This window comes from Xyrauchen texanus, chromosome 49 (genome assembly GCF_025860055.1).
Source record: "Xyrauchen texanus isolate HMW12.3.18 chromosome 49, RBS_HiC_50CHRs, whole genome shotgun sequence".
Lineage (NCBI taxonomy): Eukaryota > Metazoa > Chordata > Actinopteri > Cypriniformes > Catostomidae > Xyrauchen > Xyrauchen texanus.
Genome location: NC_068324.1, coordinates 16,211,367 through 16,226,485, shown reverse-complemented (window position 1 = coordinate 16,226,485; position 15,119 = coordinate 16,211,367). Strand labels below are relative to the sequence as shown.

At 39.5% G+C, this 15,119-nt stretch overlaps 1 protein-coding gene across 2 annotated transcripts in view; it reads left to right on the top strand.

Moving 5' to 3' along the window:
* Positions 1-15,119, top strand: part of LOC127640192 (nuclear receptor ROR-alpha A-like) — a 429,438-nt gene that overhangs the window by 393,056 nt on the left and 21,263 nt on the right. For both annotated transcript variants that reach the window (XM_052122627.1, XM_052122628.1), the window contains 2 exons: positions 10,434-10,519; positions 14,591-14,732. In XM_052122627.1, the coding sequence (XP_051978587.1) occupies positions 10,434-10,519; positions 14,591-14,732 (228 nt within the window). The remainder of the gene's footprint in view (positions 1-10,433; positions 10,520-14,590; positions 14,733-15,119) is intronic.

The following is a 15,119-nucleotide window of genomic DNA, read 5'->3' as shown; positions in this document are numbered from 1 at the left end:
AGTACCCACATTATTTTTCCTCTTGTACAGAATAAATAAAGAAGAAACAGGCACGTAAGTAGTAAGATGTCTGCATACTGCGATGGGAAAACTCTCCTACGTTCATGCAGTTTGCTGAGAGGGATCTTGAGTTGTTTGTGTGGCACTGAAAAATTAATGGCCACACACACAAACAAACACACGGATGCATGCATGAGTTCACTCCTGAAAGCTGCCCAAAGTCAAGCAGCCAGCCCTGGGTCCAACACGCCACTTCATCGATTTACAGGAGCAACAAGAGGGAAAACGAATGAGAAGTTGTTGTCTCTGTCTGTCTCTCTCTCATCCTTATCGCATCTGATCTTCTCAGCTCTCAGACTGTCTCGAGTGACTGTGGATCAAGACAGCGAACTGTGATTAAAGTGAAGAATTAAGCAGGGAGCGCCAACAAACATGCACACATGCAAACAAACATACCCATGTGATCGAATGGCTCTTTTTGCATCAGTCTGCATGCTTGAAAATGTACTTTTGCATGGTGGCAAAATTTTGTAAGTGCACGATAGGGTTTTATATGTTTACATTAGTCAACTAATGTTAACAATGTGTAACTGTTATTTTTTTCTTGCAACTGGAGCATAGCATTTAAAAAGGGTTTGAATAATTCGCTATCACGTGTATTTTCTCAAATCCAGCATAGCGCATGCTGTCACTGATGTCTCAAAGTAATAGGCCAACATGCTACGATCCCCTGACAAATTACACATTTATGCAATTCCATCTGTGACTGTGCAATATGGCTGTCCTATGAAGCTGACATTCAAATAACCTCCCCTAGTTTGTGCTCAAATGGGAATAAAAGAAAAGAATGGAAAACTCTTTTTTGTCACAATACAACATGACATTGTTTGGGCAGATAACAGGAGACAGAGCTTGAATTCTCTCTCTGCTAAAGAAAGCATCACCATTATTATTGCTTGTCTTTAGGGATTTTGAAAAACCCCTAAACCTAAGTATGAAAGTGCAGTGTATATCTCGTACTGTTCGTGCTATGGATATGAATGATACCTCAAATCATGCACCTTGTTGGGGATTTCTGCTGTTACATTTTGAAACGATCAGACATGACTGTTGCCTATAGTGGACAATAAAACAGGCAACAAAATCCAATATACTTGCATTGAAGAAGGGACATATGCCAAGCTAGGGATGAGCAGTGGTGTCACAAGGGTGGGAGGATGGGAGATAGTTGGCCAGATTGGGGGGGTTTAAGCCCCTGATCTGTTCTGCCAAGTCCCAGATCGTTCATAGGTACCACTGTACCAACGGCAAACACCCAAGTGAAATCCCCACAACCACTGGGGACCTTGGCCCTATATGTTCTTGAAATAAAGAGTATGTTATGTAGGGTATACCTAGTAACATAGTAACACATAGCAACATGCTAAAAACATTTAAGACCTTAGGAACCTCATAGCAACTCCGTGGCAACCATTCAAACATTCTAGCATTGTTGCTGTGAATTTTGCCGAGGCAAGCATCACTCACTTAATATATTGTCTTCTTTAGTTTGCCACATATCCTCGGAGAGTAATTTTAGACTATTCTTACTCTTTGTAAAACCATCACTCATCTCGTAAACCAAACTGAAAAGCTACCAGAGCTGAAGTTCTTTCTACTGACATATCTTCTTCAACCTATACTTAACCCTCCCGAATTAAAACAGTGGTTTGTGTTTTGCCACAAAGGACAATTGGATATTGTACACAGGCTGCATTATTTACAGTTACAATCTGGAACAGCAGTGAAACATTTCAGAGTAATTTGATTAAACTGCTGTTTGTCCATGTTCTCTGGCCCGAAGGAGCATAGTTAATCTGGCTGTTATGTGGTGCTGTGCGCAATTCCAGCATGGCTGTCCAATCACTTACATAATCCCTTGACATGAGCTCACTGGCTTGCGTCATGTGGTCACTGACAGCTGTCAACACACAACCACATTAGCAACCTCCTACACATAAAAACACACTGACATAGGGAAAAACAGAGAGCACTGCAGGCCAATGGCATTGCTGCATTTAAAGCGGCAGTGTTATTTCTGCACCACTAGCGGCACCAAACAGAGTTGCTAAATAATGGCTGATGTCAAACGAATTTCAAAGACTTCCCCTATCTTCCATTTTTTGGACAAACAGAAAGTCCCTCCCCCAAATTCACGCCATTGGCAAACAGCCATTGTGCTGCAGAAATTACACAATGCAGCTTTAAAGACCCCATGAAAGCCCATAAATGGCATGAGTTTTTAGTCATGTTTACTTTATTGGAGTTGCTGGTGGTTCATGTATATATACACTCCAAGCACTTTATTAGAACACTATGGTCCTAATAAAGTGCCCGATGTGGTCTTATGCTGTTGTAGCCCATCCACCTCAAGGTTTGACGTGTTGTGCATTCTGAGATGCTATTCTGCTCACTACAATTGTACAGAGTTGTTATCTGAGTTACCATATGGGGCGGCTGTGGCTCAGATGTTAGAGCGGGCCGGCTACCAATCGCAAGGTTGGTGGTTAGAATCCTGGCCCAGATGGTTCCACATGCCGAAGTGTCCTTGGGCAAGATACTGAACCCCAAGTTGCTCCCAATGGTAGGCTAGCACCTTGCATGGCAGCTCTGCCGCCATTGGTGTGTGAATGTGAGTGTGGATGGGTGATTGGGACACAGTGTAAAGCGCTTTGGTAACCTCTAAGGTTAATAAAAAAGCGCTATGTAAGTGCAGACCATTTACTGTAGCCTTTCTGTCAGCTCAGACAAGTCTGGCCACTCTCATCAACAAGGCATTTCTGTCCGCTCACTGGATGTTTTTTGCACCATTCAGAGTAAATTCTATAGACGGTTGTGTGTGAATAGGGATATCAGCTGTTACAGAAATACTCAAACCAACCAACAATCATGCCACAGTCTAAATCACTGAGATCCCATTTTTCCCCATTCTGGTGGTTGATGTGAATATTAACTGAAGTTCCTGACCCCTATCTGAATGATTTTATGCATTGCACTGCTGCCACACGATTGGCTGAATAGATAATTGCATGAATATGTAGATTTAAAGGTGTACCAAATAAACTGCTCAGTGAGTGTATTGGCTTTGAGGGCATGCTAGTGTACTCCTAAAAGTTGACAGGTTGTGCTAACAATTTCAGAGAGATTTTAGCCCAGAGCGCAAATAACTAGAGGCATTTTATGTTGATTTGCTTAGTGGAAATGTGGCAAAAGTGTTGTTAGTGCGTAGCCCCTTCGCATATCAGCATGCCATACAAACAAGAACGATGTCATACTGCTGAATTGAAGACTAAAAAAGCTTTTTTGAACCTGCAGACTGTAAGGAGCACTCAGTTAGCAATCATTCCTCCCCCACATATGCGTCTAGCCGACTGCTAGAGTCCTCCATTAGCTAGCGAATGTTTATGAATATTTCACACTGCCTCAATACATTGTGTCAACATCATACTTTTTGCCTCACTCTCTGAATGAAACTCTTCAGGTACAAATGAGGCGAGAGCACATTTAAGAAGCACGCTGAAAAAGCACTCAGCTTGGAGAATAAGCGCCTTTGTAATGCTGATGTCAGCGATAATGTGCTAAAGAACACAGAGCAACTGTGACAGTTAGCGCCGAGCCGATAGCACACATTGCAGTGAAACGATTATTGTCTCCACGTTTTGATGAGCCTCATTTTGCTACTGTTTTCACTCTTTGCATTTTTATTTCTGAGAAGAAGGACGTGTACAAAATGAACGTGTCTTGCATTTTTTTTCCCCCATACAATGAAGCTGAATGGTGATTGAGGCTTATTTAGGTTTATGTTGGTAAGGCAAGTCCCTTATTTTTTGCTTGTTTTGTCAGATCTGGTTGTGTATTTTTTCTCGTGAGATCTGGCAACTCTGGACATGTTATTGCTGTGTTTCTTAGTCGTAGCACAGCATGGCTAAGCAGTCTCAGTGTGGTGTTCTGTCACAGCTGACAGTTGGCTATGAAATATGGCCTCAGTCTGAATTTATGTGCATGAACTATGTGCTGGACCAATTAAAATGGCCATTTGGTGAACAAGTGACAAGTGTGTTTGATGATAGCAGAAACAGAGGGGCTTTTCTCCCTTGAGGTCTGATTTGAGGGCTATAAAGGGCATGGTGGAGATGGTTGTCTGAATTACTGGGCCCATATGAAAAATAATAATAATAATAAAATAAAATACATATATATATATTTTTTTTTTTTTATTATTATTATTCATATATTATTAATATATACATCAATCATTCAGACACAATCATTTATTTATTTATTTTTTCCTGTCCATAATCTATTTTAAAACATATTGTAATAAATATATTAGAAAAAAATATTTTTTCTTTTAAACTGTTAATTTCTAAGGATATCATAAAATATATTATAAATAAATGAACATATATTAAATATATAGTGGTAAGAAGTGTGGTAATGTACAGAGAAACAAGTTGAAACATTGAAATAAACTTTATGTGTTTGCTTGAATTAAATATTTTTTTTAATTAATTATAAAAAGAATAAATCATAAATTATATAAATATAAATGAGCAATTATAGCCAAAAAATATATGTTTTGCCCATTATGCAATTTCAAAAACATTACACGGTTGTATGGGGGCGTAGAGGGAGAGGGATGAAGGGCAGCAGACAGAGAGAAAGATGGCATTAGGAGACAGAGGGGACAGCAAAGTGACACGTCACTCTCTCCTCAGGGCTCTGTCTCACTGTTGGCTCTGACTCAGTGACCTTGAAGTGGGCTTCAGTAAGTCACAACAGAGTGGGCCAATCTAACGATCTGCACCACTATTTGCTCTTTGCTGCCACACAGTTCTGTTTTCCCCAGCGACATATACAGGCGCTGTGGGAGTCATTTAGTGCCAGAGTTTGATCTTTACCACTGCCCTGTGCCCTTTTACTGTGTTTTCATTTGTGTAACTATGAGTGTTCTGGCTGTTTGTTGCCTCTTTGATAAAGCCTATAGGCTGAGGATATCACTGCTAGTGGTGGTGTGTAATTCATGCCTGCTGATATGTGGTATAGCACCAGTTTACCTCTTGTACTTTATATGGAGTTGTAAACATCGCTTTCTGTCCTGGGTGGTACATTTATTGGTGGGAAAAAATGTCTAGGATGGATAGTCACAAAAAGCTTAATTTAGGGCTTACACGATGATGGGAAACCTGGAAATAGCAGGGGAATTTTAAAATGGTCATGTTTAGCAAATTTATAGGAACGAATGGAAGTCTAAAGCAGTGTTTCCCAACCTTTTATCAGCCACGGCACACTTTTTACAATTAAACAAATCCCATGGCACACCTCTATCCCAGTGTCCCACATAACCATTCATTTGAAAAGTTTCCTTTTCAAGAACTTCCATCTTTTCTGTCCATTTTAGTTGTGTGTTTAGTACTCATAATGTTTGAAATTCGGCTATGCAAAAAACACAAGTCACATAGATAAGGTGTATAATGAGATCACAGGTGGCAAGAGTGCTAATTGGGTAATGAATAAAACAACAAATTTGCATCTTTTCTTATTTTTAGATTTGTTCTTGCAAATTAATTATTGCAATGCCACAGCAAATCATTTTTTATTTATCTATTTATTTACACGGCTCCAGACTAACATTTAAGAGTGGTATCACTGTTAAATTCTACAAATGGTCGCACCGGTCCAACTGAAAGAATATTATTTTTAATTTCTTTCTTTTTATGAGGATCATGATGATTAAAAGGATTAGATTGGGCGGCTGTGGCTCAGTTGGTAGAGCGGGTCGGCCACTAATCACAGTATTGGTGGTTTGAATCCCAGCCCATATGACTCCATATGCCAAAGTGTCCTTGGGCAAGACACTGAACCCCAAGTTTCTCCCAATGGCAGGCTAGCATCTTGCATGGCAGCTCTGCCGCCATTGGTGAATGAATGTGTGTGTGAATGGGTGAATGTATCACAGTGTAAAGCGCTTTGAATACTGTTAAGGTTAAAAAGGCACTATATAATTACAGACCATTTACCATTAAACAGTCATCTGAAGACAAACTAAGCCTTTATCTACAATCAGCATTAGAAAAGATTTTACACCGAAGGAAAGTTCCATTGTATCTATAATTTTAACTGTGACATTTGCAATAAGATCATAGTAACTAAAAGGAAAACCATGATTAGCAGTAACCATAAAACTAATTATGACATTTTTCATAAAAAAACACATTCTGAAATTAAATTGTATTCTCTCACTACTATACTGATATAAATATTTTAGTTCATGGGAAATATTTTTTTATATCTGTGATGTGTGGATTGAAACCTTACAATTTCTGTCTGTTTATCGTGCAGATTTCTCCTTTATTCCTTTTTAATGCAGATGAAATTTTGGGGCTGTTTAATACATTTTAAACTGGTTTAATCGTCAACACATTATGGGTTACATGGAGGTTTTAAACAAATAATCAATGCAGAATTTGTGACCCAGCCCGTGCTTCCCACAGCTGTTTATGATGATCACGGCTGAGCACTCGAGACCGGTCCACGTGTAAATGCACGTCTCTGTGCTGATCTGTCCATTGAGCAGCGCTGACTGATCCGGGTAAAGCTGTTTCCTGTCGCGTTTGGAACTTTTGCCTTTTGATATTTCTCATACGGAACAAAAAAACGACAGAGCACACTCAGAGAGTCAGCCAACTTTGTAGTCGCACCAATGCGACCTCTTGCAAAGTTTAATCGAACTGTTAGAAAAAATGGTTGAAAAATTTGTATCAGTCCAGAGCTCTGATTTATTTTGTGGAATCTGATCATTTTCCATGGCACACCTTCAATCTTTCACATCACACGAGTGTGCCGTGACATAGTGTTTGGGAAACACTGGTCTAAATGGATAGTTCACCCAAAAATGAAAGTTGTCTCATCATTTACTCACTCTCATGCCATCCCAGATGTGTATGACTTTCTTTGACTCACACTTATCATATCACTTCTGAAGATATGAATTAAAACACTGGAGTCTTATGGATTACTTATATGTCTCCTTAATGTGATCTTTGGAGATACAAAGATCTGATCACATTCACTTGCATTGTATGGATCTACAGAACTGAAATATTCTTATAGTAATCTTCATTTGTGTTCCGCAGAAGAAAGTCATACACATCTGGGATGACATTTAAAAACTCTTAAATAGTAATCATGACTTTGTGGAAAGCTGTGGAAATTAATTGTTAAAAAGATTTGGGAACCCTATTTCTCTCTCAAGACATTTTCCGAACAGAAAGTACTGTTGTGATACAGTGATGGTATCAGATGGTTATACCATAGTACTGTATGATAATCCATATACCATGGTATTTTCAATACGTGATACTTTATATTTCCATCATGGTAGTGTCAAAAAACAAATATGATTTTATGATATCATGTCTAAAAAGGCAGTAAATACCATGGTACTTTTTTGTTAGGGGTAATTATTCAGTTTTCACTATAGGCAAACACCACACTGTTACCATGCAAATCAATTTGCACAAATATATCTCAGTTTGTGTTATGCGCGAGTGTGTTTGAACTGGAGCTGGATGAATTGCTCCCCGTCCTACCCTCGCTGTGAGGATTTCTTCAGCAGAACAATTTTGGTTTAGTGCTCTCCGTAGACAAAGGAAGTACCAATCCGGCATGGCAACACGCAGCGAGAGCCAGGCAGAAGACAAAGAGCTTTGCAAGTGTTTCATGTGGAGGCCTGGCAAGGGAGAGCAGAGAGTATTTGAGTTAGGCAGACCCGAATCTCATCATCGTCCAGCACAGCATTATGCTTTCTTCACTTCCCAAACGTTCACCTGATGTGGCACGAGCTTTGTTAGCGAGAGTACCTGATTCTCTCCGGGAGAAATGAAGGGCCCTCTGAGCATTGCCTAGGGAGGGAGATGGGTAGGAGCTCCAGGTTCGAAGCCACAGGCCTGTCTGTGATGCCAACAGTGTGGAGGCGCAAGCCTTTTCAGCCTGATGGGCATACCGTGGATGCTGGGATTAGTATGTTGTCACAGCCTTATACTGCCACCTTATGGTAGGGGCCTGGTATTGTAACTTCTCTCCTGGACCTCAACCACAGCCAGCCTTAATTACGGCATGCTTCAGTTGTTGTGAGTGCATGTCAGAACAAATTATGTAAGTAATGAGGCTGAAAATGCTAAAGGAGTAGGAACACACTGGCGTGCTAATGCTCATGCCGAGAGAACACAAAAACAAACAACACAGTGTGCACTGCCCACGCTTTTCTTTTCTTTTCAGAAACGAAACAATTATGCTTTTCTCATTAAAAATTCATGTTAAATAATAAGATCAGTAAGTACAGCATTTATATATTATTTTAGATTTTAAAGCACCTTGGCGCTAGCCATTGCTGAGTGCGTACTTATTACAACCTCGATAATGTGCGGAAGAAGCTCTCTTGAGAATGTAAATGGTTCATATCAGCGAGGACTCTGTTGTCGACATGAAATGTAGGCTAATATGTTGTTTACAGGCTGCAAGAGCACGTTTGAAAGGACAGACTGTGTACTGGCTGTGAGCATAGAGGGTTAGTGGATCAGCAGGGTGAAGCTGAGTGAGAAAGGTAGAGAGGGAGACCACAGGCCGCACCGTGGGGACAGTGACTTTATCCGGATGACACAACAGGAGCTGGCAGGCAGATGATGAAACGGGCTCGTGGCCGCCGTGGATGCGGCACTCAGCGCTGGCAAATTTGATGCTTGCAAATTAATTCCGTACGATTGGATTTATAAGGTTCACTAAAATATTATCGAGCCACAGTATTTTGGCTGGAGGTAGGCAAGTAGCTGCGGGGAACTTTGGCTTGGGATCTAACGGAACTAGAGGGAGCGATTTCTGTCAAGTAGAAATAAAATGCTTAGGCTACATTAAACAGTGACTGTTCAGCTCTAATCCGGCTAAATATAGAGTGAAGCTCTTGCATGGTAAGGTCTATTTTGCAATGGCCAGAGGTTTAGTTTAGGTCCTTTGATGTGATTATGGTGCCATGGCCTGTACTTTGATATGCCCAACTATATAAAGCAGGTTTGCCTAAGCATCCGCACTTAGTGAGAGGACTTTGGAGTGTTTCATCTTTTGGAAATCAATAACTGCAAGTTGGAAAGTGCACTTCCATGCAGTGGCCAGACAGACTTTAAGGCATTTAAGCTCTAAGGAATAATTTACGCAAAATTCACAACGTGTCATGTCATCTCATGTCTTTTGAAAGCCATGTCTTTTTTGAAACACAAAATACATGATTTATAGTTTATTGTCCAAGTTGACTACGGCTGTCAAATAAGATTTTCAGTGAATAACAACTGAAATTTAAATCTGTTCATTACACAAAGCTATGATATACCTTCAGAATACTTGGAATATATTGCACAAGTCAAATATACTACTTTTATGATGACTTCATGGTGATATTTGGCATTGCGGTAATGAGAATTCGGGGGGGGGGGGCTTAAAATGTGCATAATTGTCATGAAAATACCATTACAAATGTAAAAACCCATAATGGCCGTAAAAATTGGCTTAATTTTCTATTATGTAAAATACTATTTCCAATTTGTTTTATTTTGATTTCGGAGTATTTTAGGACCTGGAGTACATTAGAACCTGGATATTTTTTGACAAATTTCATTAGAATCATCTACATTCTGCTAAACTTCCCCTTTGGTGATCTGCAGGAGACAGAAAGTCATAGAGTTTCAGAACAACATGGCTTAGAGTAAATGACACAATTTTAATTTTGAGATGAACTATCCCTTTAAAAAGTCTCACAGCTTCAAGCCAGGCAAATGGTGTAGAGGCATTTCTCCTGGACACACACTTTACAGCTGCACAATTTACATTCTGGACATTTTAACCTCATGACATCATGCCAAAATGCAAGCAGTCATTTTGTTGTATTTCCTCCTTGTCTATCCTATCTATGCCTGTAATCCACACTGCAGTTGGACCCCACTGTGTCTTAGTAGTAGTACAACTTTCTACCACTGTAGCTTTGAAGTTTAACAGGCAGCACTGAAGTGATGTTCCAGTGGTGTAAAAGGCCTAGGCATAGGGTTAAGATATTATAACAATATTATTGCCCAAAGGCTCTGCGGGAAGTAGCAGTGCTTTATTTCGAGAATGCTCTACGGTGTGAGCTGACATCATGATTGCAGTGCTTTATGAGGGGTTTCTGTTTAAAGTCAAGATGGCCTCTTCCAAACAGCATGCAGCTGAGGATGGGTGGCAGGGATATGATGCGTTTGAAGCTAGGCGCCGTTTCATGTCGCAACATGCAGCCACGGATGAGTTGTTGCAGGCTGACTGGTGACAGTGAAAAATCCTGACAGTATCTTCTCTCTTTTCTTTCTCCACAGCTCAAATCGAAATAATTCCCTGCAAGATCTGTGGAGACAAATCATCAGGCATTCATTATGGTGTGATAACGTGCGAGGGCTGCAAGGTAAGAATTAAAAAAAAATGTCTGTGCGTGTGTGTGTGAGACAAAGAAAAAGTGGGAAAAGTAAACAAATTAGACACTCTAGAAAATTAAAGAGAAATGTCCTGATTGTGTTGTAATGTAGGTCTGTCACAATACCAACATTTCAGTAGTCGATACCAATATCAGTGAAACTGCGCTATACCAATTTCGATATCACTGCAAAAACTACTATGTTATTGAACACTACTTAAATTAAATAGTTAAATATTAATATGCATGGGTGGTGCTAAGGGTGGGCCACGGCCTTTTTTCATTAACTGTACATTCACACCAGAAGCGGCGAGAGCGTCAAAATTCGCTCTGGCTGCCCTGCCTTCGACACACAAGGACGCTCGTGGACGCTCTGACGTAGTTGAAATAAGCGGCAACGTTTGTTCAGAATGCTTTGTTTTGTGAACTATATTTAAAGGGGCCGCAATTTAAACATCCAGACATGTCGACCATTTACTTTTTGCCGACCTGTGTCGACCATTTACTTTTTTATATCCTCATGAACTCTTTAAAATGTGAAAATAAGAAATCGATCGATGGCAGAAAGTAATTAAAATTATAGTTGTTTGTTATCAAAATAAAATACATTTGTAATAATAACTGTGGTCTTGGTCATATATTACAGGGAAACCCGTCACGGCAATAATTCGTTTCTACATTTTATCTTCGAACGAATGTTTGGTGGGAACCAAAGTTTACACGGTTGTGTTCTCGACTTCGCTAGAGCGGAGCACTTCTATATTCCAATTGGTTGCCGCCGAACCGCGTCACAGCTCATTACCATAATGTTGACTGCACTTGAACTTCCATCTGACGCCCACGCCGCCCAAGACTCGCCGCGCCGCTTCTCGCCACAGAGAGACGCTGGCTGTCATTGAAAAAGAATGACTTCCGGTCGATTTGACGCTCTCGCCGCCTCTGGTGTGAACGTACGGTAAGTCTTAGTCTTGGTGAGATATTGGAAACTGTTTCGTTCTGCTTTTGAAATGCCAAAAATGGATGGGAGGATTGATCCTAAAGTATCGAAACTTTTAATACTGATGTTTTATAAAAAATATATCATTTTAAACTAGGGATATTATTATTTGGTTACCATGAACAATAATCAGAAGCTTCAAAGTGAAATAAAAAGGATTAGGCCTTATTAGCAAATACTTGTGCAGGATGGGAACTGTTTCTTCTTCCGTTCATCTTAACATGCAGCTGAAAGACACAAGCAGACAAGCACTTGTGCTGTCACAAGACTCGTTCAGACAAGAGGGATCAGTGCATTGTAGAGGTAATGATAGAAAATGAAAAGTGAAACAGCTTCTGGAGTAAATTTACCCTAAAATAACAACATATCTAAAGGTGACATGTCATATAATGAGTTTGCGTGTAATTGTTGTTAATAAGTAATTAAAAATATAGTTCACCATGGTTTTACTACAGTAATATTGCAGCAGTAACCATGGTTCATTTTGTGATAACTATGGTTTAGCTAAATACCATGGTTAAACTATAGTTTCTGTAGTGAAACCATGGTTAATGTTTTTTTTAAGTGTAAACAAAACAGAAGTCTAATCATTTTCTAATAATAAAGGCTCACAAAAAATAATAATCACAAGAAATCACAAAAATAAAAGAAATCATGGAAGTATTGTAGCGGTATTGACGATATTGGACATGAAATGATTGGTATTGGAGCGAAAAGAAAATAAGTGGTATCGCCCATGCCTACTAACTGATTGTTCAGTGAAATGTTGCTATCCCCTGCCATCCTACATTTCAGAAATGCTCACGGGCACATTAAATTAAGCGAGTTTGTCACGTGTGTTATGTGATGATGTCACTTTGTGTGTGTGTGTGTGTGTGTGTGTGTGTGTGTGTGTGTGTGTGTGTGTGTGTGTGTGTGTGTGTGTGTGGGGTTGCTTTAGCAGTGCAGAAAGCACACAGCTGACTGGGGTTGGCAAGCATTATGTTGCATCAAGAATATTAAATTAACCATGTGAAATCCCAAGAGCGGCACTCATAATTCAGCCGTGGTGCAGAATGCAAAATGCATGTAGGGGAAATACTGCTTGTAATTCATTGCGTACAGTTCATTTATACTACCAACTTTTTATGAATTTGCTGTCTTTGTTTATATTTCTGGTGTTTGATAGGGAATAGACTATATACGTAATAAGATGCAGATGGTGCAATAACTAGAAGTAGAATTTCTCTAAACCCACTTGTACCTAGATTTTAGTGCATGCTTGCACGATAATACCAAAATGTCATGGCCATGCCTACTGACTTTGCGTTTACAACTTAAACTATATATAGCACAGTGCTTAGAGCTAGCGCTCTTAAAATAGGGCCTAAAGTCTTAAAAACTCATAATCTATGTGTATGTGTAATTTCTGTGCCACTAGTCCTACCCAACGGAATTGATCCAGATACGAAAAAATGCTACTAATGTGCTGTACGTAATGAGAAATTCACATGGCTTCAAAGTTGTTAACTTTAGTCATGTTGACATGATGGCAAGCACGTTACAATTACCAAGACAATGAGATCCCTGTGACTATTTTAGTTTTTTTACCATCCCTAGGAGTGTTTATGACTGCTGTGCTTGACTTTTGTTTTATTTTTATAAAACCATCAAAAGTGGAAGTGCTTTGAATCACAGCATGTCGTTAGCAGTTTTGCTAGCAACAACCCCCCAAACCCCCCCTCCCACATTCTTTTTAACTGAACCTTCCCTTTTTGTGCATTTTTCCAACAAGTCGTCCACTCAGCAAAGGAGAATTTTGTGCTTATTGTGTATTCTTGTTTGCTGCCTGTCACCAGGGCGACTCGTTAGCATTCCTCGTGCAGGCTCGGCAGAAACAAACTTGCGAGTGCTGCTATGGAACATGCTTGTTTTTGTTTTCCGTACAATAGACTCAGCATCTCGCTCAGTCACTCACATCATAGCAGAAAGAAAGCACACAAGCCTGAAGAATAAACCGCTGAAATGTATCTTTAATGGTTACTAATTACTCAAGGCAGAGAGACATTTAATGATATGTGCGAGCACACTGCTCTGGCCCATAAATCATACCATTATTAAGGAGCGCCGCTTGTCACCGGCAGTCCTACCCCGCTTTCATAATGGCTGCCATTAGAAAGCAACTTGGCAGCTGTCAGCTGTTTTCTAGTAATTAAACAGCCAATGAGCAACTAATTAAGACATGTGTATGGAGCTGTGGAGTGGTGTGTTAATGACGAGCTGGAATCAATTCATTAAGTCAAAGGGATGAGAAATCATCTCAACGTGGGCGCCTGTTATTCAACATTAATAACCTCACACAAACTCGTCATTATGTACTACATTTCTCACCGGCCTCCGAATTCACTGTGCCATTCGCTAACGAGGAAAAATACTTATTCCAAACTTCTTTTTATAGATGTTATCGCAGTGAAGTGTGTGTTCTTCAGATGTATCGTAAAAAAAGACAAACATGTCTATAATATTGTGACAAGCATTCGCAGAGTGTATGCCATCTGTTCAGACATTGTGTAACACCTTTTTATGCAGATGTTTTTCCAACATATTATGCAATAATATTACGATTTTTTCTATTTACACTTCAGTCTTATCGCACACTTTGCTATTAATGTAAAAAATGTAAATCAAAAATGCATTCTTGATGTTTGAACATCAATACAGTATTGTGAGGTAAAACACAGGGTTCTCAAACTTTTTGACCAAGTCATTTTTACTTTTCTAGTCATTTTTCTAGTCAAATTTCCAATGGATAAGAATGTTTGAAAAATCACTTTGTAGAGCCAATTCAGTTTTTCTAGAGCTGAGAATAATTACATAAAATGTACTATAGATTTTGATGTGATGTTTTAACATTACATTAAATTTGATTACTTTTCCAGGCCTGAAAATCATCATTTTAAAACCCCCTGCTACTTTCAGGTTTTCCATGACAATGCAAACTTTGAAAATATTGCAATACTTTGAAATATTTGTTACTGTAGTATGGACACATGCATGGCTTAACCAACTTTCTCTCATGCCTGTAGGGTTTCTTCAGGAGGAGTCAGCAGAGCAATGCGGCGTACTCGTGCCCACGTCAGAAGAATTGCCTGATTGACCGCACCAGCCGGAACCGCTGCCAGCACTGCAGACTGCAGAAGTGTCTTGCCGTGGGCATGTCACGTGATGGTGAGTCCATGTCCAGTGCAGCAGATCCCAAAGGGGACAACAGAGTCTCAAGAGACAGAGAACATCATATGAAAAATGCTAATAAAAACAAAAACGAGAGATTTGTAAATTATATTCCCCCTTTGCTATATTGAAAGCACCACAACTACACATTATATGATGTTTTACCTTGTGAATTTCATAGTTTTTTTTTTTAAAGGTACAGTAATTTCAAATCAGATGATTGCAATGCACTCCCAAAAAGTTGGGATAGGTAAGTGTTTTCCATTATGAAACATCCCCATTTCTTCTAATAACCCTTATTAAGCATTTAGGCACTAAGTTTAGGAAGTGAAATTTTCCCCCATTCATTTATTATGTATGTCTTTAGCTGCACAATTGTACAGG